This window comes from Chelonia mydas, chromosome 1, assembly GCF_015237465.2.
Source record: "Chelonia mydas isolate rCheMyd1 chromosome 1, rCheMyd1.pri.v2, whole genome shotgun sequence".
NCBI classification, from domain to species: domain Eukaryota; kingdom Metazoa; phylum Chordata; order Testudines; family Cheloniidae; genus Chelonia; species Chelonia mydas.
Window position 1 is genome coordinate 99,097,935 of NC_057849.1, and position 27,488 is coordinate 99,125,422.

General features: G+C 40.8%; 2 protein-coding genes and 1 long non-coding RNA gene across 9 annotated transcripts in view; 1 reads left to right on the forward strand and 2 right to left on the reverse strand.

The window, feature by feature from the left end:
* Positions 1-2,509, reverse strand: part of GGACT (gamma-glutamylamine cyclotransferase) — a 41,265-nt gene extending 38,756 nt beyond the window's left edge. Inside the window, exon 1 of one of the 3 annotated variants that reach the window (XM_027828530.3) lies at positions 557-686. Coding sequence is in view for 1 of the 3 variants with exons in the window: in XM_043535173.1 (XP_043391108.1) it covers positions 557-1,062 (506 nt within the window). In the remaining 2 variants the exon portion in view is untranslated. Of the gene's footprint in view, positions 1-556 lie in introns of all 3 variants that reach the window. The other 2 variants (XM_037896432.2, XM_043535173.1) reach the window with 2 other exon arrangements.
* TMTC4 (transmembrane O-mannosyltransferase targeting cadherins 4) overlaps positions 2,503-27,488 on the reverse strand; it is a 66,474-nt gene continuing 41,488 nt past the window's right edge. For 3 of the 4 annotated variants that reach the window (XM_037896416.2, XM_007066236.4, XM_037896415.2), the window contains exons 12-18: positions 16,745-16,824; positions 16,436-16,543; positions 16,190-16,331; positions 15,280-15,394; positions 14,048-14,160; positions 9,533-9,602; positions 2,503-9,011 (exon numbers count right to left, since the gene is read on the reverse strand). In XM_037896416.2, the coding sequence (XP_037752344.1) occupies positions 8,860-9,011; positions 9,533-9,602; positions 14,048-14,160; positions 15,280-15,394; positions 16,190-16,331; positions 16,436-16,543; positions 16,745-16,824 (780 nt within the window). In that variant the 3' untranslated portion in view covers positions 2,503-8,859. The remainder of the gene's footprint in view (positions 9,012-9,532; positions 9,603-14,047; positions 14,161-15,279; positions 15,395-16,189; positions 16,332-16,435; positions 16,544-16,744; positions 16,825-27,488) is intronic. The other variant, XM_043535133.1, reaches the window with a different exon arrangement.
* On the forward strand, positions 4,716-27,301 carry LOC114020945. Of its 2 annotated transcripts, XR_006287332.1 has the most exons (4): positions 4,716-4,783; positions 25,938-26,021; positions 26,270-26,458; positions 26,992-27,301. It is a non-coding gene; the product is annotated as an uncharacterized LOC114020945 (long non-coding RNA). The 2 variants fall into 2 exon arrangements; XR_005225006.2 differs by having other exon boundaries at positions 25,938-26,458.

Below are 27,488 nucleotides of genomic sequence, written 5' to 3' on the forward strand. Positions count from 1 at the left end.
ATGGTTACAGTAGCTTACTACTTTAATTTCTGGGAGGTGGACTATCTGGAGGACACTCAGGCAACAACAGCGATCAGGAAACTAACGGCACATTTTTAAAGATATGTCATGTCTGATGTGCTATACTCAGACAATGGGCACGAGGGCACTGCGGCAGAATTCAAACAATTCAGCACCGCATGGGACTTTGAGCCGGACACCGTCCCCGGGGGCCCCACAAAGCCATGGGAAGGCAGAGTCTGCAGGAAGAGACTGATGGCAAAACCAGAACAGACAGGAAGGGACGTGCTGAACCACCACAACACACCCTCCTGGGACGAGACACGAGCAGGGTGCCGCCCAGCCCCTGGGACACGCAGGCCTCGGCGGGGGCCAGAGCATTTCACAGGCGCGGCGCGGGTGGCAGAGCGGCACGTGACCCTGTGAGCCCTGGCACATGACGTCTTTTAGCCAATCGTGTCCGTCCCGGCGGCTCCCCTCGCGGGGGGAGGTTAACTTGGGGAGTCCCGCTTTTTAACGGTGCCTACGGCCCCCGCGCGCCCCCGCTAGCACTCACCCGCCAGCCTGGCTGCCCGCGAAGCTTCTCCCCTGGGCGGAGCGTCCCTTCGCCCGGCTGGTGCCCAGTTTCCTGGGCCGCTTCTGGGTCCGGCTTAGCTCAACTCTCAAGGGCGGGGTCTGGGCGAGCTCTGGCCCCACCCCTACGGCAGCGGAGGGAGGAGCCAGGCGGCGGCACAGGTAGGGGGCGGAGCCAGGAGAGAGGGCGTTGCCGTGGAAACACCCCCTACTTCCTCCCTTCCCGAGAGTGCGCGTGGAGGGGCGAGCTGGGCCAGGGCCACGTGACGCCACGGCGGGAGGAGTGAGGCTCAGCGCGACCTTGCCCGTGGCTGAGGGCGCCGCGCGCAGGGCTTCGCTGATGCTAACGCGTCGAGTCTCCGCCCCCGCGGGCAGCCTGTGAGCCGAGGGGCGAGAGCGCGCGGGTTGCGCGCGGCCTCCGAGCGCCCCCCGCGTCTGGCTGCACGTGGCGCTGCCCTGCAGCCGCCCCGCCCCCCGACAGCGGAGCATCTCGGCGGCGCGGCCGGGGACCAGAGCGCGTGTGATGCTGCATCTGCTGCTTTGCGCCCCTTGGGCCCCCACGCAGCCGCCCGCTGCCGGGGGAAGGGGCCCTGAGCCTGGCTGGCTCCTCCTGGCTTAAGCAGCGTCTCCACCTAGCGCTGCCGCACGTGCGAAGAGCGAAACGAGCTCCTAGGCGGAGTAAAGGGGAAGGTTGTTTCGTACAGAAAAACACCTGCAGCGGCCCACTGACCTCCTATAGGTTCCCAAAGCGGGGCGAGAGCCTAAAGGGAGACAGGAGCAGAAACAGTTCCCTCTCCCGTCCAGCCCACAGGCACCTGAAGCCACCTCGCCGACCTTTTAGCTCCTAGGCGAGCTGGTCTGTTTGGGAAGTAGCTGCCAAAAACTGCAGAGGAGAGGAAGCGCGCACAGCCCTCCAAGGGCAGGGGCTTTAGTGATGTGACAGCCCCACGCTCAGGAGCTGTACGGTTAGAGGGAAATTTTGATCACGTCAAAGTTTATTTTGATGGGCTCAGTTCCCCAGGAGCAGTACCTGAGGTAGTTCAGCAGCAAGGGAGAAAACAGCTGTGCCACTCCTCCTCTTCTTCCCATCCCAGTCAGGCAGCATAGGCCCAGCCTCCACTGCCAACAGTGCTGTGAAGTAATCTTTTTGACCTTGCCTACCTTTTTCTAGCAGCCATATACCTCCCCTGTTTCAGCAGTAGCCTAACACCCCACTAGCATTCATTTCTGCAGAAATGCCCATGGGGGCAGCAGCCTAAAAGATCAATATTTCAAATGCAGGTACCCACTGGTGGCAGCAGCTGCTTTTGTAAGGGTTTAGATATAACTGAGCATGCCTATGTGATCTGGTCCCTAAGACAAGATAGGGGACACCTAGTTGTAGAATCCAGCTGGACTTTCGGCATGGATTACATGCCAAGCTGCTGAGTGGTGTGAAGATTTAGGTGGTTGCATGCATGCCTACCGACCAAAATGTAGACACCTCAGGGACTTTAATGGTGGAAATTTAGGTGCCTATAAGTTTAAGCAGCAGCTGAACTTAGGCTTGTGAATGTTAGTGGTACCTAAATCCCCCTTGTGAATTTTAACCACAATGAATTAACAATGGCTGGGAAGAGTACATGTGGATAGTGTTATATAATTATTTTTAAAGTTGGAATTAACGTTTGCTGCACTTTCCCCTCCACCCAGGGTGATTGCTCTGTCTTTTTTGTTTTAGGCCCCATTTAATCTTAGTGAGACTACTCACAATGATAAAAATTAATCAAGTGTAAATGTTTGCAGGATCAGGGCCTTCGATTGTAAGCACACCAGGTCAGGGACTATGTCTTCTGATGTCATATTTTTCTATAGTGCCTAGCACATTTTGGGTCCTGCTATAAGATAAACACACCACTTATTTAATTACAAGCAAAAATAAAACCTCAGTAGCATGATAGCAAAAATGCAGATTTATTACTGGGCTTTATTACAAATGTTTGCGTCTTTCTTGGTTGAAACTTTGTAAATTGGAATAACTATTTGCAACTCAGATCATTAACAGTACATCAAGAAAGAAGAGTTCAGATATCAGCATCAAATTCAAAGCCACGGATTTCAAATTTCTTGTGACCGGATTTCAAATTTCTTGTGACCGGATTTCTACAAAACCCCATAATTTAATAAGCCATGAATCATTTCTAATATACCATACACTGACATACCAAACACCTATGCCACAACACAGCAATGCATTTTGCTAACAGTACAATCAATCCTCCAGTACATGACTCATGCAGCTACAGGTATTTGTGTCTTTAAAAGTAGCAGGTGTACAGTACTTAACCTTTATGCTATAGCAAATTTCATTTGTATTCTCACTTTCATTCCTAGTGGATTATGGTCTTTCATATTACAAAAGATTTGTTAGTAGAGGGCACATTTAAGAGATTCATCTAAAGGACTTTGAAAATACAAGTACTGCTCACTCACTGAAAATGAGGATCATGTTTGAATCAGCAGACGTAGCTATGCTTGTTGGAAATCTGGTATGCACAAAGGAATCAACATCTAAATAAAATATTTAGATGTTTTTAATTCAAACATTTTATTCTTTTAGCAATATGCTACAATTTAGAGCTTGGAATTCCAAAGGACAGGGTTTTAAACTAAAAAAAAACCCATCAAGAGCTTTACAGATTTACAGTTATCTGCTTGATTACTTTTAAACTAGTGTAAAACTGGACACAATGAAATAAATGACAACTTTACTAAAATACAACATGATCATATATAACCTAGCAATAGGTAAAACTAGTTCAGAAAATAAACTCTCCTAGTCTGAACTTGCAATTCTTTTGGGTAGCCAAACCTTTGTGTGAACAGTAACCCCATCCCCCCCGTAACAAACCTCCACAAAAGACACAACCCCAAACTTTGATTTCTTTCTTCCTTCACTTGTCTTTTACAATCTCATTCCCTCATCCAGTTACTGTTGCCATCTGACCTCCCCAGGTGTACCTGTTGCTCATATCACATTCGGCCTGAGCTCAACAATACTTGTAGGATTCTTGATGCAAGGGACACACACGATAAGGATGTGTACCCATAAAGATGAAACACCAGGAGTTTCAGGAATCCAGACCTCAGGCTCAGGAGACTAGTTGAAGAGGACAGGAAGAGGAGTTAAGTCTGAAGAAACTTTAACCAGTAGGGGATTTCCTTGGAAGGAAAGAACAACTGCACATGAAGATGGAAAATGACTTCGTATCACAGGTATAGTTGGCTGTGTGGGATGCTTTGATATGATTCAAATTCTTCTGAGATTCTTTCATTGTTATAATGAATTGTAGGACTATATGTATCCTAAGAGCCTGATGTTGTAGCATGGGGAGAATATGTACACAAACCAATTCATTTGGCTAGTCATTTTTTATATTAAATAAGGAGGTTTTCATCCCTAGATCACAACTATTTTTACAGAGGTGCCGAACAAATGTAGTTGGTTCCAATTTTACAGATGCATACAGTATAGCTGGGAGACAGTAAAGCCAACATTTTCAAAAGTTGAGTGCCTCAATTTCACAATGTCCAAACAGACACCTAGGGCTTGATCTTCAGATATACTAAATACAATTGCAGTTAAAATCAACAGGAACAGCAAGTGCTCAGCACATCCCGACAGTCAGGCCGTAAATATGAGAAGTTGGACACTCAAAAATAGAGGCTCTCAAAGTTAGTGGATGCTTTTGAAATGTTTCCACATGTGAGTAAATCAGAATTACAGTGATTAACAGTAGCAGTAGCGTACAGACCCTATGTCTAATCTTGTGCTTTATCCATTGGAGCATGCTGCCTACCTTTGCTCTTTCTTCGTAATTTTGTTTAAATGAGTGAACAGTGAAGTGACCAAGCACTTGTGACCTCACAATCTATTGCTATGGAAATTAATACAATGTCACAAATATAGATTTATGACTTCACTGCATAATCAAATAGGAAAGGATTGATCAGCTGGCAAGGAGAAATTAGCAACAGTAATATTCTATATTGATATTATCAATTAGCAATAGTGGAAAGAAAAATTATTAAAAAACAAATGGGTCTAAGCTTATAAAATCTCCTTCCTGTGAAACCCCTCTCTTTACATCTTTTTTCTCTTGCAGGCAATATTTTCTATACTGACTCAGGAGTTAGTTACCAGGTGTGGAAAATTAAACATTTTAAAAAGGTAAATTCATAAATACTTTAATAGGCCTAATACATTGAATGAGTTGCATTACTAAGTTGTTTGAGAGGATAAAGTGGAAGATATTTAGTGTTCTTGAAAGATTTATGGGGTATTTTATATAAACAGAATCTTGTACATTAGTTCTTCAGAAGCCAGTTGAGCTCCGACATACTCTGCTAAAAGTGTACCATTGCTATTAAATTGATATAAGTGATTACCTTTCATTTTTATTGCACTAAATAATTAATTATAAATTAAAACAATGAAGACCAATAAAAAGTTAAGTGATATTAAATAACCTGAATATAAATCAAGAAGAGATCATGGGGTTGGCACTAGAAGAGTAAATAAACATTTTAAAATACTAAGAGTACAAAATAGGAGGCCCAATCCATCAGAAACTCAGAGTAGGAGGACAAGTCAGCATCCCCAGACAAGTGCATGTAATGGGTTTGCTGCATAATGAAATGCAGAGTTTTCGTGCCCTAAGTATAATATTGATCTATTGGATTAATCCAAAACAAACAGTACATGCCAATAAGGATGATCATACATGTGAACTACATGACAAGAATAATAATTTAGAACTCAATTACAACAGACATTGTGAATAAACAAATATGGCTTGTTTTTGTGAAGTCATTTCTTTTGTCTGCTAGAAACTAGTTTCCATAGCAAAATCCTTTTTTTTTTTGGTCTAGAAGCCTATTTAACACAATGCCTTCTACATTTGATGCATATTAGGCTGAGCTGTAGGACAGAATATAAAAATCTATAAAAACTTGCCACTTGTATTTTAGTTCCAAATGTGGCACTCTTTTCCAAGCAAAACATTTAAAAAGTAGAGTACGGTAGATGTAAAACATTTACATGGTATTCAGAAGGGCAAGATCATGTAATATTCTGTACTATGGCAGACATTTGCCTTACATTTTAAACAGTTTCATATTTAAGTGAGTGGTATATTAAGAATATATCAGAACTGCCTGTACAATATTACCACACAAGTTAGGAAAGCTGCAAATATTGCATGAATCAATTTCTTCCTATGGAAAAAAAAATACAGAATGCAGGAACATGGAGAGAGAGGAGGTCAAATCTCTCAATTCTCAGATCCAATAGATTGTTTTTCCACTTTCTTTTTAAAAAGATAAATATTTACAGAAGCAGCAACATTATGTTGAGCTATGTAAATACCAGCACACGAACAGCATTTGACTCCCTCCTCTGTGCTGCTAATTAAAAGTTTAAAGTAGGGCTGTCAAGCGATTAAAAAATTAACCACAATTAATCACACTGTTAAATGGTATTTTACTATTATTTAAATATTTTTGAATGTTTTCTACATTTTCAAACACATTGAATTGAATAGAATATATTTGAATTACAACAGAATACAAAGAATACAGTGCTAACTTTATAGTTATTTTTGATTACAAGTATTTGCACTGTAAAAAACAAAATAGTATTTTTCAATTCACCTAATACAAGTAATGTAGTGTAATCTCTTTATTATGAAAGTTGAACTTACATATGTAGTATTATGTACAAAAATAACTGCATTTAAAAATAAAACCATGTAAAATTTTAGAGTCTACAAGTCCTTTCAGTCCTACTTCAGCCAATCGCTCAAACAAACAAGTTTGGTTACAATTTGCAGGAGAAAATGCTGCCCGCTTTTTTTTTACGTCACCTGAAAGTGAGAACAGGCGTTTGCGTGGCACTGTTGTAGCCAGCATCACAAGATATTCACATGCCAGATGCACTAAAGATTCATATGTCCCTTCATGCTTCAACCACCATTCCAGGGGACATGTGTCTATGCTGATGACGGGTTCTGCTTGATAACGGTCCAAAGTAGAGCGGACCGACGCATCTTCGTTTTCATCATCTGAGTCAGATGCCACCAAGAGAAGGTTAATTTTCTTTTTTGATGGTTTAGGTTCTGTAGTTTCCGCATCGGAGTGTTGCTCTTTTAAGACTTCTTAAAACATGTTCCAAACATCGTCCCTCTCAGATTTTGGATGGCACTTCAGATTCTTAAACCTTGGGTCCAGTGCTGTAGCTATTTTTAGAAATCTCACATTGGTACCTTCTTTGCATTTTGTCAAATCTGCTGTGAAAGTGTTCTTAAAACAAACATGTGTTGGGTCATCTGAGACTGCTATAACATGAAATATATGGCAGAATGCAGATAGAACAGAACAGGAGACATACAATTCTCCCCCAAGGAGTTCAGTCACAAATTTAATTAAAAGCATTTTTTTTTTTAAATGAGCATCAGCAGCATCGAAGCACGTCCTCTGGAATGGTGGCCACAGCATGAAGGGGCATATGAATGTTTAGCATATCTGGCACATAAATACCTTGCAATGCTGGTTACAAAAGTCCCATGCGAAGGCCTGTTCTCACTTTCAGGTGACATTGTAAATAAGAAGCAGGCAGCAGTATCTCCCGTAAATGTAAACAAACTTGTTTGTCTTAGCAATTGGCTCAAGAAGTAGGACTGACTGGACTTGTAGGCGCTAAAGTTTTAGATTGTTTTGTTTTTGAGTGCAGTTATGTAACACAAAAATCTACATTTGTAAGTTGCACTTTCATGACAAAGACTGCAGTACAGTACTTGTATGAGGTGATTTGAAAAATACCATTTCTTTTATCGTTGTGCAGTGCAAATATTTGTAATAAAAAATCATACTATAAAGTGAGCACTGTACACTTTGTATTCTGTGTTATAATAGAAATCAACATATTTGGAAATGTACAAAAATATTTAATACATTTCAATTGGTATTCTATTGTTTAACAGAAGAACACCATTAATCGCGATTTTTTTGAGTTAATCGTATGAGTTAACTCAAAACCCTAGTTTAAAGTGCAGCATGCTCCAAAAGTGGTGCTGTACAAATGTCTCAGTCATTTCCATATAATATTTCTGTGTTTATAAATTAAAAGATGCTTTTTTCCCCTAATTGCCACTTCAGCGAACTCACCCTGAGATCTGAAAGCGAATCTGGATTTCTTATGGTTCATGTGCCAGTAGAAGGGATTCTGCAGGTCAGTTTCTTTGTGGCTTTGTGCTTGGTTCATCCCTGATGCAGGAACTCCAAGTTGAAACTTCCTGAACCAGTGGGAGTTGCTATGCCCAAGAAGATAAGGATTAACCTGGGGCATAGGGTTGACTGTGTTTGCCCCACCATCCTGCCACAAGAGTTAAGACAATTTTAATGGCTGCTAGGGGAGTCCTGCCAGCAGAGGCTGACTGGGAAAAGGCTGCATCAGTGCACCTCCTGTACCACGGCCACACTCACTCCTTAGCCAGTGCTGCCCACTTGTACCACTACATTGTTCTGGGAAGACTTTCTGTCCGTGGGGTCCTTCCACCCCTGACCGAGTGCACCATCACATATGGCTGATAACCCTATGCTTGTCAAATTGTTGCCTCATTTACACCTTTGCCAACCCCACTGCTGTCAACGGGTTTGCACAGGCACAAACTTAGTCAGAATTTGGACCTACAATTGTAATGATTAACCATTCTGTTGATGTGCTATATAGACTGGAATCCACTTCACTCTCTGAAGTGAATATCTATGGACTCTGCATACGTGTAAGGGATCACATTTTCAAATAGGACAGTGCCATTTCTTCAGAGTCACTTTCTCCATTTTAGTATTCTACACTGATACTAAAAGTCAGATGAATGAGTCAACTGCATATGAAAATAAACTTTCTATTTACTTATAGTGTTGTGAAGTAGTGTTGTGAAACTCCACACTACATTAAATTTCACATACTCATGTCAGTGTATTTAATGGGGTTTAAAAACAGTTAAAGATTTCAAAAAACAAAAACAGAAAAGAACATTCTTGAGCTGAAATTTTAGAATCTACAGTTGAGTCAACTGAAAAAAAAAGATACATTTCCAATGTAAGACCAAATCAAGCATTTGAGTGTGCATTAGTGGTGCTGTAATTATTATTTTTAAAACTCTGTGACTGAATCCCTTAAATGGTTAAAAGTAGCCCTGTAACATTAAAGGTATACAGCATGCGCTGACAGCCTAAAAAGAAACATCAGACATTGCCTTTCTTTTGCAATTGTTCCAGTTTTCTTTTTAAGAGGCTGTAGTTTTCCTTGGTCCCGGGTGCAGCAGGGTCAAGCTTCAGAGAGACTTCATAGTGTTTCTTGGCTAAGTCAAGATTTCCCCAGCGATGGTAAAGCACAGCTGAAACAGCAATGAGTAGTTTTCATTAGCAGTATTGTTGAATAATGTGCAAATTGCCAATCGCTTGGAAAACAACATTAAAGCATTTGTTTCCAATAAAGTGGTTTTTTTGCTGGTTAGTGGCACAGTAGTAGTTTGTTCTTCTGCCAGCTGCAGGAGCAGAGCTTGGGGAAAGAACCAGCCATGGAATGACAGAGGAATGAAATATGTTGTAGCCATAAATTACTGTATTTATATGAGCTCATAAAGATTTACAAGCATAGCTCAAATGAATCAATTTGCAGCCACTGAAGTTCTGCCATCTCTGGACTACTACGTTCAACCTATCTGATCTATCATACCATGTGACAGCTTTTAGTTTTTGATGCCCCATTTCCTTGATGGCTTTCTAGAAATTAGTCAGAACAGAAATCCACCCAGCAGGAACAGTCTCAAAACTTCTTTTTATACACAGTGAACATAAGGGAACAAACAGCACATTTGATAAAAGTTTGCTCTTGAGGAGTTAGAAAGGTTCTTACCCAAATTACCATGATAACTGGCTGCATTTGGATTGGCTTTAATTGCCTTGAGGAACAAAGCTTCAGATTCCTGAATAATTTGGAAGAAGATGTCAACAGTATAGGTTACTCGTGTAGTACACAAAACGCAAAGTGCACCCAAGCACCACAAAGACTTCACAAATTGTATTAGAGTTGTAGCCATATTTTTTCCATCTATACAATACATTACCTCCCCACAATGTTATATAGAACACTGTCTGAACTTGTTGCTCTCTGGTGGCTGCAGCCTCCACTAAATATAAACTACACAAGCACCAACATATCACAGGCTTCTACTTTTATAGCAGGCAACTAGCAGTACCCACTGTGGTTAAGTTTGCAAAGCAGTGTACGTTTTAATCAAATTTCCCAATATTCCTAATGTTTCAAAATATTCACCTTTTAGGTAGAAGTTTTCCCTGCTTGTTATTGGCCCAAGATAATGTTCTATTTTGTACTGTTTTTAAGTTTTCAGCAAAAGCTTTTGCCTTTAAGTTACAGACTAACATGGCTGTTACTCTGAAACCTGTCATTCTTCCCACTGTTCTAAAAATTAACCACTTCTTAATTTTATTAAAACACAGTTACAGTAAACACATCTGAAGCTGAGGTCTGAATATAATCCACATTGAGGAACAGTACCTCTACTTTAAAATATAAAAACTACAAATCACTGAAAAAAAAAAATCACTACATCTACAAGTGTCCTCTGAATATTCCCACTTGTGGGATGTGCCCGCAGCATTGATGACATTTGGGAACCTTTTAGAAAAGCAAAGGCCTCTCATGGCACCAAATGTTCAGAGCCAAGATTATAAGAATCTGGTCAGTTTCTTAACCACTTCAAGTTTTGTCTTCCCCATGCTAGCTGCCAGTGTAGAGACCTTTGCTCTGTGTCCAGAGAATCCTTGTTAAAAATCATCATGTTAAAAAAAAAAAGCTAAGTTCAGGTATTTTAGAAGGGTAATTTTAGGTAGTTTCTGTGCTGCTGTACATTTTAGATTCTTGGACAGTCTCTAGCTCAGTTCCCAGGCAAAAGACTTAGAGAGAAAAGGCCAGCTGTAAGTGGTACGTTTCGTGTTCCTTGAGTCTGCAGGTGTAGATAAGTGTGGACAGACAGACGTGCTAGCTCCGCTCAAGTTGGAGCATTCAAAATAGCAGCGTAGCTGCCGCAGCATGGGCACTAGTTTGGGCAACCCGCCCAACCCCCTGGGTATGTATTTGGCAGCTCGCCCAAGGCACCACCTGTGCTACCTCAGCCACATTGTTATTTTTTGGTGCTAGCTTGAGCAGAGCTAGCATGTATGTCTAAGTCTACCCACGCTGGGAATTGTACCTTCCAGCTGTTGTGTAGGCATACCCTAATACACAGTTACAGTCCAGTGCACCTCAGGAAAGGCCATTACTTCCTAGATGATTGTCTGGTGTAGGAGGCCTTAACATCTTAGGCCCAAAAACCAAATACAGGCTGTCCTGTGAGAAAAGTTTTATAAACCACAGCCATGAAGGCCTACTCTATCCTTACATGGGAACAAGCTACTGAACCATGCATCTGAATTCTCTCAAGTGGGGAAAACAGGCCTTTGGTGGCAGGATTGGCATCTCCATCTGTCTCCAAGTTCATTACACATACACACATAGCAAAATCCTCCAAACAAACTTGCCCTAACAGCAGAAGCAGGAAAAAAGTTAAAGATTAATAACGTCACACTTCCCACAATGTTGGAATCTTGCTGCAATCTTTGCTGCATTATCCAATATGCTGGAAATTCTAAGATTTTAGTTAAAAAGTAGACTTCTACTTTTTCCATTGTGAAGATACAGCCAACAGAGTGCACAGATAAGCTGCTGCCCAGTTAACCCAGTCTTTCAATAAATTGTCACCAGCCACACAGTAGGAGCAACAAACACAGGAACTCACTCCTCCTCTATCCAAGTATTATAGATTACAGTTATTGTGCATGGTGTTCTCCAGAAAACTTAATAAAACACATTTGCAGCTGACTCCCATTACCATATGCCTTCTGGCACATACTTATTGAAAAGATTTTATTGCCATTGCTTTGCTCAGCAGTTAGTCGACGAGCATCAGATGATTAAAGGCAGTTTGAAGAATATCCCATTGCATTAAATAAACATTTCAGTACACTGGGCAATATTTCAGTTGGTCTGGACAGCCAAATCTTTAAATTAAATGTTGTCAGGATACTTGCAGCACTGTGTGTAGCAAAGGCTTTGAAAAAAGCATGTTGCATATTCCATCTGCTGCCAGAGTTGCAGCACAAAACGAGTTTGTTTTTACCTCAAATATGGAGACCCACTGAATTAGCCAATGGGGCTAACATCTTGTATTTCTAGAACAAAAACACTGTGGATAAACATATAATATACACACAGTTTCAAAGCATTAGAGATGGCTTCCGAGATCTGTAGTTGCTTTGTTCATTTCAAAAAGGAAGGGAAACTAATTTGCTAAAACCAGGTCTCAATTAAGAAGTTCCATCTTTCGTATGCTTAGGAGTTACATTTCTGTAAGTCATCCGTTCTGGAAAAATGCATAGCGAATTTGAAATTACAGGGAACATTGCTGCAGTCATATTGAAAGAAAACCTAGCTTTCAAGCTGGCAAGACATTTCCAAATCAATAGACTGCTTCAAAAGGAATATGGATTGAAAAAACATGCTTAGTATGCTTCAAGGGCAGAACTGACACCTTAGCAATCCTTATGCAGACACATTATTTATGAGAATATCTATCCATTAAGTGCTGGAAGCCATATCATCATTCAGTCTTTCTCCCCAACACAAATTTCACTCAACATGTCTAGGCACTTGACACGTTCTAATCTTGAATCTTTTCCCTAGAAGAGATCTCGGAGATACATCCCTTTCTCTCTGTCCTTACAGCTAGAACTCTTGTCGAGGCTCTCATCATCTCCCATGTAACCTACTGATCCCTAGCCTTCCTGATGCCTACATTCCTCCCCTCCAGTCCATACAGAACGTAGCTGCTAAGATCATTTTCCTTCCCTATTGAACAAACCTCATCAGTCCCTTCTTTGAATCTCTCCATTTGCTATCCCCTGCTACACCACATCAAGTTCAAGTTGCCTGTTAGTGCCTTTTAAGGCCCTACATAACTCCACACTTCCCCACTGATCATACTGAGCTTCTCATCACATTCTCTCCCACTACCACTTTCTGGTTCCCTCCACTCCACTAACAATGCTAATCTCAGAGCCCCATTTTCTCCCACAACCATCTCTGTAATTTCTTCCATACTACCCCACTCCAAACAGAATGGCTTTCCTGAGCTGGTCATCAAAGCAACTCCCCTCTTTTCTTTTAAGTCCTCTCTGAAAGTGCATTTCTCCTGTGACAACTACAGCAAACTTGATAGCTTAGATACATGGCTCGGTTTCATCATCCTGGAAAAGGGCAAGAAAATGGAGATAAATATCACCTGACACTGTAATCGGTGAAAAAAATGTATATTTCTATCTTGAAAGGTCTAGAGGTCATAAATGCTTCTCATTCAAGATATATTCAGGATGTTACTTCAGTGCTATGTTATTGCTACAAATCAAAGGATCTTAGTGGAGCAAACATTTTTTATATGAGGAATTCAAAAAGCTTTCAGATTATACATCTCTTCCTGTCACTTACATTGCAGATGAGGAGGATGAATATACAGGCAGTGAGGACAACTACAGTTATTCACAGTAGGTGGCTTATTCTTGGTCAGTGATTCCACAAAATAAGACTAACTTTTGGCTCATTAACAAGCAAACATAACTCAAACCCTTTGTGACACATATGTAGAGCTGTGTGCCACTGCTGATCCATTTACAAAACACTCCACAGATGCATGAGTTGACTTTGATAGCTTGCTCCTAAACTACCCATTACAGAAAATGAGACCAAATGGAAAAGTTAATTGCATTTTTTCCTTGCTGCCCTTCCATTATGTAGTCTCCTGTTAATGTGCGTTTTATTTCTCCTTCATGCTGTAGGAATCGTGGCAAATACTGATGAGAATATTTAATCAAGAGACTGATTCTCATTACATGCGGCAGTCAATTACTTTTCAGAAACAAATGTCTAACACTTACCAGATGAATTGTGTTTACCCCCTTATTTGCAGAAGTTTTCTTTATGTCCAAGTACAAGGACTGGTTGGTTCTTTCGGTCCTGTCCTATCTAGACTTAAATTCATTATCTGGCTCTCTTTCAAAGTACACACCACAGTGATTGGCTGCCCCCAAGTATTTACAGATTCATTCTCATGACACAATGGGTGTTAAGGAATTATCTTTATTTTACATTTGGGAAACTGAGGCACAGAGAGATTAAGTATCTTGCCCAATGTCTCACAGGAGTTCTGTGGCACAGTGTGACACTGAACCCTGAACTGCTGAGTCACAGTCCAGTGCCTTCCTCCCACAGATTTCACTTTTAAATGCAAACATTCAGATCACTTCCCCCTTTACATACCTTATATTTCTGTGATTTTCCCAGTACATTTGCCAAAGAAAACATAAGAGAATGATCATTAGGTATCAGTTCCAGGGCCTCTCTTCCAACTGCTTCAGCTTGTGCTAAATTCCCTGGGAGCCCATAGCGTGACGAAGGAGAGAAGGGAAAGAAAAGATAACTTTTAACATAGCTAATATTTTAGCTACTTCCACACTGTGAGCATATGTATACTGTATTATAAATAAGGCGATGATTCTGTCACAGAGGCCACGGATTCCGTGACTTTCTGGGACCTCCGGGACTTCTTCTGGGGCAGGACTGGAGCAGCTGCCATTCCCAGGGCCGCCGGAACAGCAGTCCCCGGCCACCAGAGCAGCAGCTGGGGTAGGATGGGGTTGGGTTCGGTCAGCCCTCTCCCACTGGGGCAGGAGCAGTGGTAGTCAGCTCCTGCCACAGGACCAGCGATGGGGCTGGAACAGCTGCAAGCCCTGGCAGCGCTGTTGTGCCTCCTCCCCAACCAGGCTATTTTTAGTAAAAGTCAAGGACTGGTTGCGGGAATTTTTATTGCCTGACTGGATTCACCACGCAAGCCACAGGCTGTGTGTTGCACTCTAACTGTCCCACGTGGAGCCTGCCAGACTATGTTAATGCGCACTAGCTACCTAGAGCACGCCAGCATACAGAGCAGTTAGAGCGCAACACGCAACCTGTGGCTTGGGTGGTGAATCCAGGACCCCAAATTCCACTGACAGTTGCAGTGATTTGCTTCCTAGCAGACCCTCACTGCATAGGCTGTAGGAGAGGAAGAGGAGGAGCAGGAGAGGGAATGTGACAGAGGAGGGAGAAAAGAAAGAGTATCATCCTCTTGGGAAGGAGGTCCACACCTGGAATTGACCAAGGTAATTATGGGCCCTAGGTGGCATAGGAGGGCAGCTTTCCTAGTGCCAATTCTCCTTTTCTCCCTGTTTGGGGGTAGAAGTCGGGGACACAATGGTGGGGGGCAGGCCCCCACCTTGGCCACAGACAGGAAGGGGCGGGAAAGAGATCCCTGTTTTTCTAGGGAGTGAGGAGAGAGAGGTCCTGGTTTCTTTGGGGTGAGGGGAGCAGGGGAGAGAGATGTCCAGGCATCCTCCATTTTTTTTTTCATAAACATCCCTAAAAGTCTCTGAGCCAGGTTGGTATTCTTGCTAGCTTCAAGGTTTATAAGAGCTGTTATGTAAGTAACCATCAAAACCATTAATATACTGTACCTGTATTATCAAGCAATATAATCATGTTGTTCCAAGCTAAACTATGCTCTGGTTTCAGAACTGTAGCATTCCTCCATGCATTCAATGCATCTATGTGGCGATTCAAATCTGCATACTGAAAGTAAGGCAATCCACAGTAATTACATCCTGCTTTGCTTTTGTCATAAAGTTCATGCTAAAGATGGTACAGAGATACTCATGTGTCTTGTTCATTGTTCCCCAGGGTCATTTTTCTGAAACATGTATGTAGTATCAGAATGTTATCCCATTCAGCAGACAAGGGTGCATTGAAGAATGGTGGTATTTTTAAATCTTTAGAGATAATCCCTTTTTATGAAAAATTCATATTTTCCTTTGCTTTTCTGGTATGACTTGTTTATGGTTTTTAGATATACATGTGCCTAGACGAAAAGGATGGGCATACACATATTTTTTTTTGAAATCTAAATAAAATATTGAGACCAATCTGCATTGAACTTTTTTTTTTCTTTTTGGTATAGCTCTGTTACACAACATGTTGTTGAAATATACTAATTTTTTTTAGAATTGAAGCCAAGATTTTGAAAAGTGACTAGTAATTATCCCCTGGAGAAAAAGGTAGCTTTGTGAAGCATAGAAGCTAGATTTTTCCCCAATATATTTGTATTTATATGTTTTTATATGAAAAAGTAATGACAAACTCAGGAAGCATGCCTCTTTTGTAGATGAGGGAGATGTAGCTTGGGGATTGACAAGAGATGGTGTTATAAAACATGAGATCACCCACAATCTACATTCAAGCAAATCTGAGTTATTGTCAGTGTTGAGCAATAGCTGGATTTTCAGTGTAAATTCTGCTTTATGACAATTTAAATAACTTTTTAATCATATGCCACAATTTCATTAAACAACAACAAAAAAAAACACTTACCAACCGTCCTAAATTGTAGTAACAATCTGGGTATTTTTTCCTGTGTTTAAGTGCAGTCCAGTAGCTTTGCTCTGCCTCTTCAAACCTTCTTAAACTATTCTGTACTATTCCTAGATTCATCCATGCAGCAGCAAAATCAGGCCTAGGCAAAAATTTTAAAATACATTTTAGCATATGGAATATAAGATCCCATTGTACTGTTTGTTGTGAGTTGATGCAACAATGCTTGCCATTCTTTTAACGTACTGTATTTGTACAGCTAAGGAGAGCAGCCCCTCTGCTTCCTGGAGCTCATTTCTTTCTTTCAAGATATTTCCAAGGTTGTTCATGGCGTGTACATATTTGGGGTTCAACCTAGAATATAAGAGAAATGTGTTACTCGTAGGGAAACAAGGTACTGTAGTCATTCCCTTTCCTTTCAGCTGGATGATTAGTTATGTGACACTGCAACATTTTGCAGCTGAAATCCCAAAGTCAACATTTTCTCAGTCTTACTATGCCTGAGAAATTAAATAATTTTTAGGATAGCTTAGTGAAATAATAAATTGAAAATACCTTACAGCTTCCCTGTAGTATTTGATTGCAGCTGTTTGGTTGCCTTTATCAGCCAAGTTTTTGCCAACATTGTAGTGAACCTGAAAAGACAGATAAAAAAATTTATCCAAATGTTCCAGACAGTCAGATATATAGTGGGACCAAGTTGCTACAGTTTCTGGCTGTAAAATCAGTATTCATTGCTTTCAGTGCTGAATCTTTCAATGGCTACTTTTCTTTTTTCACGCTTTGAAGACTTCTTTCCCCCTTCCTATCAGTCAGGGATGGGAAAGGTTCCAGTTGGTTCCTGAGATATGGACTATCATGAAGAGGGCACAAAAAAGTCTGACGAAGAAATGGACAAGTAGGGATACTTATACCAGCTACGATTAGCAAGTCTCTTTGCTTCCTGATATTGCAATGAAGTCACATCACTTTCTGTGAGATTATCCCTTTTAGGATGGGGGAAATAAGAGGTACATTAATGAGAAGCTATTTTCCAGCCTGATTAATAGCTAGATTGCACCATGTAGGGATAGCCCATTTCAAAGGGCAGCAAGAGCACCAACAGGCTCCCAGGCACACACAGACATTGATGAAGTACAGCTTACTTCTTCCATGTTGCCAGCCAGTCAGCTCTACTGGCCATTGCACAAGAGACCCATGGACCAGCTTCCTGGCCACCCTTGTGTCCTCCGAGGGGAGTAAGAACAGAGTAATACCTTCCTGCCACTGAGCCCCAGAGTTGCAATTCTGCTTGGTTTGGTGCTCAAGGGGAGTTCCTGATACTGTCCCCTACCCACTGTGCACCTGGGTGACGGCCAGAAAAAAAAAAAATCTAACCTTTAATAATTCGACAGACTATAATATTTTAAATTCTGCCTTCAGAAACAACTGCCTTCAATGGGAATATGCACGCATGCTCCAGAAGAGCACTTTTGTTTCCTGTTTAAACATTTATGAGCTGATGTAGCATTTCATTGTCAAATCAGTACTAAAAGCAAGATGTTAACTGGAAATGACCTATTATATTATGCCCACACACCCCTTTACCAGTCTTAACAGGTAATTATCTTATATTAATAGCTCTAAGAGAAAAATTCCTTACAGCTGTGTAACAGCACAATGCTCTCTAGGAGCTGGGTGATTGGAAAGGTGTAATTTAAAAATGCACTGTAGTATTTTAGAGATACTGAGGGTCTACTGTACAGCTGATATAAGCCAGCACGGCACCATTGAAGCTAATAGAGCTACCCCAATTTATACTAGCCAAAGATCTGACCCTGTATAGTTATCTTTGCATAATATTCCAGTGGGATTAGGAAATCAATACAAACAAGTATCAAGCAGGCAATATAACTGAATACTGTTGTACAGTAGATTGATACTGAAGAATCCCATGCACCGCTACAGACTAGGGACCGAATGGCTAGGCAGCAGTTCTGCAGAAAAGGACCTAGGGGTTACAGTGGACGAGAAGCTGGATATGAGTCAACAGTGTGCCCTTGTTGCCAAGAAGGCCAGTGGCATTTTGGGATGTATAAGTAGGAGAATTGACAGCAGATCGGGGGACGTGATCATTCCCCTCTATTCGACATTGGTGAGGCCTCATCTGGAGTACTGTGTCCAGTTTTGGGCCCCACACTACGAGAAGATGTGGAAAAATTGGAAAACGTCCAGCGGAGAGCAACAAAAATGATTAGGGGACTGGAACACATGACTTATGAGGAGAGGCTGAGGGAACTGGGATTGTTTAGTCTGCGGAAGAGAAGAATGAGGGGGGATTTGATAACTGCTTTCAACTACCTGAAAGGGGATTCCAAAGAGGATGGATCTAGACTGTTCTCAGTGGTAGCTGATGACAGAACGAGGAGTAATGGTCTCAAGTTGCAGTGGGGGAGGTTTAGATTGGATATTAGGAAAAAAATTTTCATTAGGAGGGTGGTGAAGCAGTGGAATGCGTTACCTAGGGAGGTGGTGGAATCTCCTTCCTTAGATATTTTTAAGGTCAGGCTTGACAAAGCCCTGGCTGGGGTGATTTAGTTGGGGATTGGTCCTGTTTTGAGCAGGGGGTTAGACTAGATGACCTCCTGAGGTCCCTTCCAACCCTGATATTCTATGATACACAGTGCTTGAAACACAGTGCTTGAGAGAGAAACAATGTTATTCCCCTACCCAAAAGCAATGTTTTTGTCCAACTGATTCCTCTGTTTTTTCAGCAAAGGGCAGTAAAAGTGGCAATATGACATTTTTATTTAAAAAAAAAACAAAAAACCTCACACATCCTTCATTTGGAACACGGGTTATATGGTATACTACATTTTATTCCTTCTCCAACAAAGTAATGTCTGCTCATGAGTACAACCATCTTTCCTTTCAGTTGTGAAAGAAAATCAATGATCAAATCTGATATTAAAAGGGGACACTTTATTTATATTCTAAATAAACATAAAAACAGCCATACTGGGTCAGACCAAAGGTCCACCTAGCCCGGTATCCTGTCTTCGAACAGTGGCCAATGCCAGGTGCCCCAGAGGGAATGAACAGAACAGATAATCATCAAGTGATCCATCCCCTATTGCCCATTCCCAGTTTCTGGAAAATAGAGGCTAGGGACACCATCCCTGCCCATCCTGGCTAATAGCCATTGATGGACCTATCCTCCATGAGCTTATCTAGTTCTTTTTTGAACCCTCTTATAGTCTTGGCCTTCACAACATCCTCTGGCAAAGAGTTCCACAGGTTGACTGTGCATTGTGTGAAAAATGTGTTTGTTCTAAACCTGCTGCCTATTAATTTCATTTGGTGACCCCTAGTTCTTGTGTTATGAGTAAATAACACTTCCTTATTTACTTTCTCTACACCAGTCATGATTTTATAGACCACTATCATCTCCCCCATTAGTCATCTTTTTTCGAAGCTGAAAAGTCCCAGTCTTATTACTCTCTCCTAATATGGCAGCCGTTCATACCTCTAATCATTTTTGGTGCCCTTTTCTGAACCTTTTCCAATTCCAATATATCTTTTTTGAGATAGGGCGACCACACGTGCATGCAGTATTCAAAATGTGGGCGTACCATGGATTTCTATAAAGGCAATATAATATTTTCTATCTTATTATGTATCCCTTTCTTAATGATTCCCAACATTCTGTTCACATTTTTGACTGCCGCTGCACACTGAGTGGCTGTTTTCAGAGAACTATCCACAATGATTCCAACATCTCTTTCTTGAGTGCTAACAGCTAATTTAGACCCCATCATTTTATACATATAGTTGGGATTATGTTTTCCAATGTGCATTACTTTGCATTTATCAACACTGAATTTCATCTGCCATTTTGCTGCCCAGTCACACAGTTTTGAGATCCTTTTGTAGCTCTTCGTAGTCTGCCTGGGACTTAACTATCTTGAGTAGTTTTGCCAAATTTTGTCATTACCCCTTTTTCCAAATCATTTATGAATATGTTGAATAGGACTCGTCCCAGTACAGACCCCTGGGGGACACCACTATTTAGCTCACTCCATTCTGAAAACTGACCATTTATTCCTACCCTTTGTTTCCTATCTTTTTACCAGTTACCAATCCATGGATTCCCTCTTATCCCATGACTGCTTACTTTGCTTAAGAGCCTTTGGTGAGGGACCTTGTCAAAGGCTTTCTGAAAATCTAAGTACATTATATCCACTGGATCCCCTTTGTCTACATGCTTGTTGACCCCCTCAAAGAATTGTAGTATATTGGTGAGGCATGTTTTCCCTTTACCAAAACCATGTTGACTCTTCCCCAACAAATTATGTTCATTTGTGTGTCTGACAATTTTGTTCTTTACTGTAGTTTCATAAAGTCTGTGATGCTTTCCCCTTCTGTGAGGGTGTTTTCAAGGACTCTGTAAACAAATATGAATATAAAGGAGACAACTGAAGTCAGAGTACAAGATTTTAGGGTCACAAAGATGAATTCCCAGTGTCACGCTGTGTCCAAAATGCATAAATTGGAATCTCCAGTTGGATTAGAGAGGTTATGTTACTTCTGTATTTGGCACTGGGGCAACTGCTGCCGGAATACTGTGTCCAGAATTCAAGAAGGATGTTGATAAATTGAAGAGCTTTCAGAGAAGAGCAATCAGAATTACAGGATTAGAAAACCTGCCTTACAGAGATTGAGCTCTTTGAGTCTATCTATTTAGCTTAACAAAGACAGTTAAGAAGTGTTGATCACAGTCCACAAGTACCTACCTGGGGAACAAAAAAAATTGACAATGGGCTCTTCATTCTAACAGACAAAGGTATAACAAAAGCCTATGGCTAGAAGTTGAAGCTAGACAAATTTAAATTGGAAATAAATCATAAATTTACGAGTGAGGCTAATTAACCATTGGAACAGTTTATCATGGGTTGTTGTGGATTCTCCATCACTGGAAATTTTTAACTCCAGACTGGATGTTTTCCTAATAAGCTATGCTCTATTTCAAAAGGAATTATTTGAGGGAAATTCTATGGCCTGGATTATACAGGAAGTCAGATTAGATGATCACAATGCCCTTCTGGTGGCAGAATCTATTAATATGACTCTCAGGGCTTGCCTACACTACCGCGTAAGTCCATACAATTTATGTTGCTCAAGGGTGTGAAAAAGCCACCCCCCACCGAGCAACGTAAGTTACATCAACTTAAAGTGGTGTCTATATTGCGCTCCTGTCAGCATAGCACGTCTTCACCAGATACGCTATAGCGGCACAGCTGCACCGACGTAGTGCAATAATGTAGACTAGCCCTAAGTGTTGAAGTTTCAGCAGTAAGAATACAGATGCTTCTGCTCAAAATTTCAGCACAACTCCTTTCATCAAACATTTTCTAAGTAATATACAAGACAAAATGACCCAGTTTAAATCTTGGCCTTATCCCAGGTTCCCTTTTTCCATCTGCAATGAATGTCTTCTAGAGGTTTAACAACATGACTATGTCCACATATGAGAAAGTTAGACATCTAAACATCAATTGTGTCAAACTCCATGGCCACATTTGTAACTATTCTGCGTAGCATAGACAAGAACACCAAAAAGTCAATAAAAGGGATGTGCTCTAGATCAGCTCAATAAATCTTTAAACAGTTAGTTATAAATCTTTTGCTGACTGAAGAGAAACAGTGCCAGCCCTTTTAGTAAGGTACAGAAAATTAGTTCTCCACTGTACATATTCAGTGTTATTATAGCTTCGTTCTCCATTACATATGTATCAAGACTGTTATAACAACATTTGCATAGTGTTTTGAAGAAGTGGAGTGATTCTGACTTTGCAAGTGACGACAACCTGCATATCTAATTTGGTTTGTTTTTCATTTTACTTTTGGAATGTGCAGAACATCCAACAAGGGGACTGATAGTCCATTCTGAGAGATTATATATTAGATGGCAATATATATCAAGCAATATCCTCCTTAGATCATCTGAGATATCTGAGGAGAGAGGATGTTGTTATCTGACAGAGCAAGCACATTATGGACTGCTTTAACATACTTATTTTGTGCTTTAGAACATTTATAGTATAGGTGTGACACATTCTATTCAATTCTGTTAGGTTCTATACAACACACATCACTATGGCATTTGAACTCTACAGTACTGCTTTGAAGCATAGCAAGCTAAACCTCTTAACTTCTAGAATACAGAATGTTTTTGGTGTTACTCCATTCAGTTACTCTCTTTTCTTGTATATGCAATGAATGAAGAGGAGATGCTTAAAATTATCCAAGCAATAGTTTAATTCTGACACAAGAAGAATCTGATACAACTTCTGACAGGGCCTAACCTGCTCGTGATGTTTAACATTAAAAGTTATTAATTTTATATTTTGTAAATGCTTTAATAATGCATAAAACAGGGTCTGACCTGGTTGCAAGACAGACATTATGCACTACTGCCAACCCAAGTGTTCAAAAATCATGAGATTTGGCTTGAAAACATGAGATTTAAAGAAATAATCAATGGTGAATTCTTTTATTTGCTTTTTGGACTGCTAAGGTTCACATGTTCAAGTTTTTCCTCTGCATCCATGAGGATTAGGCAATTAGTGACTTTTTAAAAATGAAAGCTGAGATTCTCATATAATCACCTGATTCCAGGCACTGGGACTTTAATTTGAAGTTTTTCGTACAACAAAACTGCTAAGGTTGGAAACACTGTATAGCAACATACAGTGCTGCAACTCAGACCACATGGTGATGGAGGCTTTGGAACTGCTTAGAAATAGTTCACTGTTTTGAAAAACAAGAAGAAAGTTTCAGATAAATTAATCTTAAGGAAGCTAGTATAGATTCCAACCATCTTAACAACTTGTTCTTACTTATATAAGAAGTTAAACAAATGGTGAATCAGCAAAACAAATTAGAAATAAACACTGCTAAAATGTATTTTTATTTACGTAGTGAGAAAGTCTGACTTGGATTAAAGTAATAAATTGGTTCTTCCTTTATTTTAATTTTTTTTTAAAAAAGAAAATGAGATATAAACTACCATCTCTTTCAGAGCAGTAGAAGTAGAAAGGAATGTGTCAAAATAAAATGACAAAACCATGCTAGACAGTGCTAAAGAAGTGGCAAAGGAACTGGATGGCTGAGGTAAACAGTTGCTGATCATGTAAACAAAATGAGGCAGGCTTTGTGCATGGCCAGAGAGAGACAACAGAGTGTAGCAGAAGGGATCTGGGAGTCAGCCTTTGGGCAACTAGTTCCATAGCTTAGCGCTTCAATTAACTTCAGAGTTTCAGCTCCAGAGCAGGCTGTCTCAACAGAAGGCAAACAAAAGAAATAGAATATGCAAACAATGTACACATTTGGAGAAAATATGAGAAAAAGGCAGCAGGAAATGTTGAGCATGCAGGACCACCACTTTTTCAGAGAAGGGTTCCAAACAATCTCCAGATTACTATGAACTCTAAAATGAAACTGGTACCTGCACTGAAAAAGCAGAAGAGCTGCAAGCTATATGCTAGCTGTTTATGGAGATACTGGGGTGACATCAGATGTTATGAGGTGAAATTGTAGAGATTAGTGTGATGAATAGCCTAGGTGTATGATTCAATCTCACTGGAGAAGAAGCTGAGACAGTATGAAGTGGAGGCAGAATCCCGGGAGGTACAGACTTAACACAATCACCACCCAATAGGTGCCTGGACAAAGGGAGAGGCAGAATACCAGAGACTATCCTAGAAATGTTCCTGAGAGCGTTTCTGTCAGCAACCACGTGAAAACAGACGAAAGACACAGGCATGCATTGAGAGCCAAGGTGAACCAGTTTTGGATGCCGAATACACACATAAGCCAGCTGCCCCTTAATTGCCATCTAAACTACTCCATTAGAGGACTTTATGAAGCCACTGGCTATTTGGGAACAACAAAAAAACCTTCCTTGTTCATTATTTTGAAAGAGTTACTAATAATTAAATAAATTCATTAAAATTCTTATTTTTTAATAATTAGAATTTTCTAAAGACAATCCAGCAACAGGAAAAGAATTTGCAGTCTGTAAACTGTTAAAATTCCGGGACTAGTTTTAAATGATTCTTGCAGCCAGACATATTTATCCTCTGAAAGGCAAAAAGGGGTACATATTTTCTACCTCTTTAATGGCTGTGTTCTTGCAGAACTACACGTTTTATTTAGAGTACTTATTAGAGAAAACTATTCAGAAATAAGTATTGTTCATGGTACCAGTGTTGCGTAGATTGCTATAGTTTTGCTTAAAAGGAAGGAAACAGCTTGTGGTTTTCTAAAGTAACAAGACATTCATAACTTAAAATTGTCTGCAATTTGAGCATTTCCAAGAGAGTTATTTTTAAAATCTATAAAGAGGATAATCTGCAGCCCAGACTCAAATGCTCAGGAGGGGAAGAGGTGGTTTAATATCCTGATAAAGTGAACAGCAATAAGGAGAAGTTACTTACTCATACAGTAACTGGAGTTCTTCAAAATGTTTTGTCCCTAAGGGTGCTCCATGTGAGGGTGTGTGCACCGCACCTATGCGCTTTTGACCAGAGGTTTTGGCAGCAGTGTCTGCACCCTACATATTCTTATACTCCGGAATGAGAGCATACAGGGAGGGGGGCCACTCTGGGTCCCTCTCAACCATGTCGGAATGAGAGCATACAGGGAGGGGGGCCACTCTGGGTCCCTCTCAACCATGAAGTCCAGAGTCAAGGACTCCAGAGCAGAAGGGAAGGAGGGCAGGTAGTGGAGCACACACTGGGGCAAAACATCTCAAAGAACTCCACTTTCTGTAAAGTAAGTAATCTCTCCTTCAAGTTATTGTCCCTATGGATGCTCCGTGTGAGCAGATGTCAGAGCAGTGCCTCAATACAGAGTATGGTGCTGAGGAGGCAAGTGTAGAGCAGATTTAAGATAGTATTGCCAAAAACCATGTCAGTGGAAGTATACATGATAGCATAGTGCTGGGAAAATCTGTGCACTACAGTCCAGGTGACACCTATCTTGGACACTTGCAGGGCTATGTTCTCTAGTATGGCTACAGAGATGGATTGATCCCTAGTGGAATGGGCAGTTAGCCCTAGGTGGGGAATGTATCACCAAAGCTACATAGCATGCCAGAATGCATCCCAAAACACATTTCAATAATCTTTGTGTGGAAATCAGATGTCCTTAGCATCTTTCTGCAAAAGAAAATCTGAGAGAATCCCTGAAGGACCTAGGCCTATGAAGGTAGAAGCTAGAGCCCTGCTTTCATCCAGAACATGAAGACAGCCTTATTCTCTGGAGGTGTGACACTTGGGTAAAAAAACACTGGCAATTGATGTGAAAGTCAGAAGAGCTTTAGGTAGCAAATGAGGGTAGAGACAGAGTCACCTTAATAGGATAGAACACCGTATATGGTCTCAGCCAGAAGTGCTCCTAGCTCTCCTACCCTTCCAGCAGAGGGCTACAAGGAATGAGATTCTGAAGGAGAGATGAAGAAACAAAAAACTCGCCAAGAATTTGAAATGTTTTTTTTTTCCTTAAGGCACTAAGGACTGAATTAAGATCCCAAAGCAGAGTAGCTTCCCTTACGTAAGTAAAAAGGTTAAACAAACACTTAAGGAATCTCATCATGGTAGAATGAGTGAAAACTGAAAACCCTTTGATTGGGGGGTGAAAATCTGTAATGGCAGTTAGGTGAACCTTAACAGAGTTCATTGACAAACCCATGGCTTTTTAAATTTAGCAGGTAATAAAGATTGTAAGGAGACTCCAGAGGAGATGTGGACCATTGGGAACACCAGGCTTGGAAATGCTTCCACTTTTGCAGGTAATTTTTCCTTGTGATGGGTTTTCTACTATTCAGCAGTACTGTCTGAATCTTGGGAGAACACTCCTGTTCTACGCCTAAGATCCATCAAGGAGTCTTCAAGCCCTGAGGTGAAGCATTTGAAGTTTGGGATGGGTCAGGAGGTCTGCTGTCAGAGGGAGGTGAAGAGGTGGTCACAGAGACAGGTGGAGCAGATCAGGGAACAATAACTGCCTGGGCCACGATGGTGCTGTAAGAATGATCACCAGCCTCTCTCGTTTCTGTTCTGGACCTTGAGGAGCCAGGTCATTGGGGGATAAGTGTATGGCCGGAGGCAAGATCAAGGGATGAGGAAGGCGTATCTCAGCAAGTTCCGACTGTGCCCTCCCTTCAAGCACAAGTACCAGCTCTTCATATTGGATGGTGTTGCAACGAGATCTAGTTCTGGGGAGCCCCAGGTGAGAGAGATTTCCTGAAAGACTGCATTGTTCAACACCCACTTGTAATCACAGAGCAATGCTAACTATGAATATGCTATTTTCATGCATATTCATAAAAGCAGACAGAAATAAGTGTTTTCCAACAACTCATATTGGACCTGATTCTGACTAATACTAGTGTAAATGAGGAGTAAGTCTATTGAATTCAACAAATCTACACTGTTTAAAATAGAGGGGTTTTTTTGGTCAGACTAATGAATATTCTGTTCATCGAAATAGTCACGTGTGGTTAAAATGATCCTTTTTCAATCTGACAACATATTTCAAATAATTGCGTGCACAAACAAATAGGTTAAAGTCAAAAGTTTTGAATGTGCTTTCTAGCAACCTTTTACCAAAAACTATAGTGCATTCCCTTCCCTCTAAATCATTTCTCCTATGTCTAAAATGTCTCTTGACACGGAATTCCCAGACTTTTCCCTGTTGTGACCCCTTTTTTAAAATATCAGAATATTTGTGCCTTGCTTATAGGCTTTTATTTGTTTACACAGGGCCAATTTTATCAAAGCTCGTGCTGGGACAGGTAAAGTTCACTTCCTGAGCCAGCTAAATCCATTGTCCCAGAGAGGAGATTCAGTACTCTGCAGGACAGTTTGAATTCTTGTTATGTTTCTTGGCACCAGACATTCCCTGTTGTGAATGGGTGTTTACAAGGCCTGGCATACTTGACAGCAAGCTGGAACTAAATTCTGTGCAAAGACTTCAGTTCTACATCAGTCTGTTGTAATAGATTGGATAAAAACTATGGCAGCTCCATTTAATTTTTTTTTCAAGTGAATTAAACATGAAAATGAATAGTAACATCAGTGTCTTTGCTATTTATTTTGATATTAAACTTATGTTACGCTGTCCACACATTTATGGTTTTCAGTATGCCACAGATTTTGGTTTTGAAAACCTACAGCTGCATTGTAGGAGCAGTCAAGATGGAAGATGGAGGTTTCAGTAGCTCACTGAGAATCATCTGGGGCTTTTAGAACCTAGATTG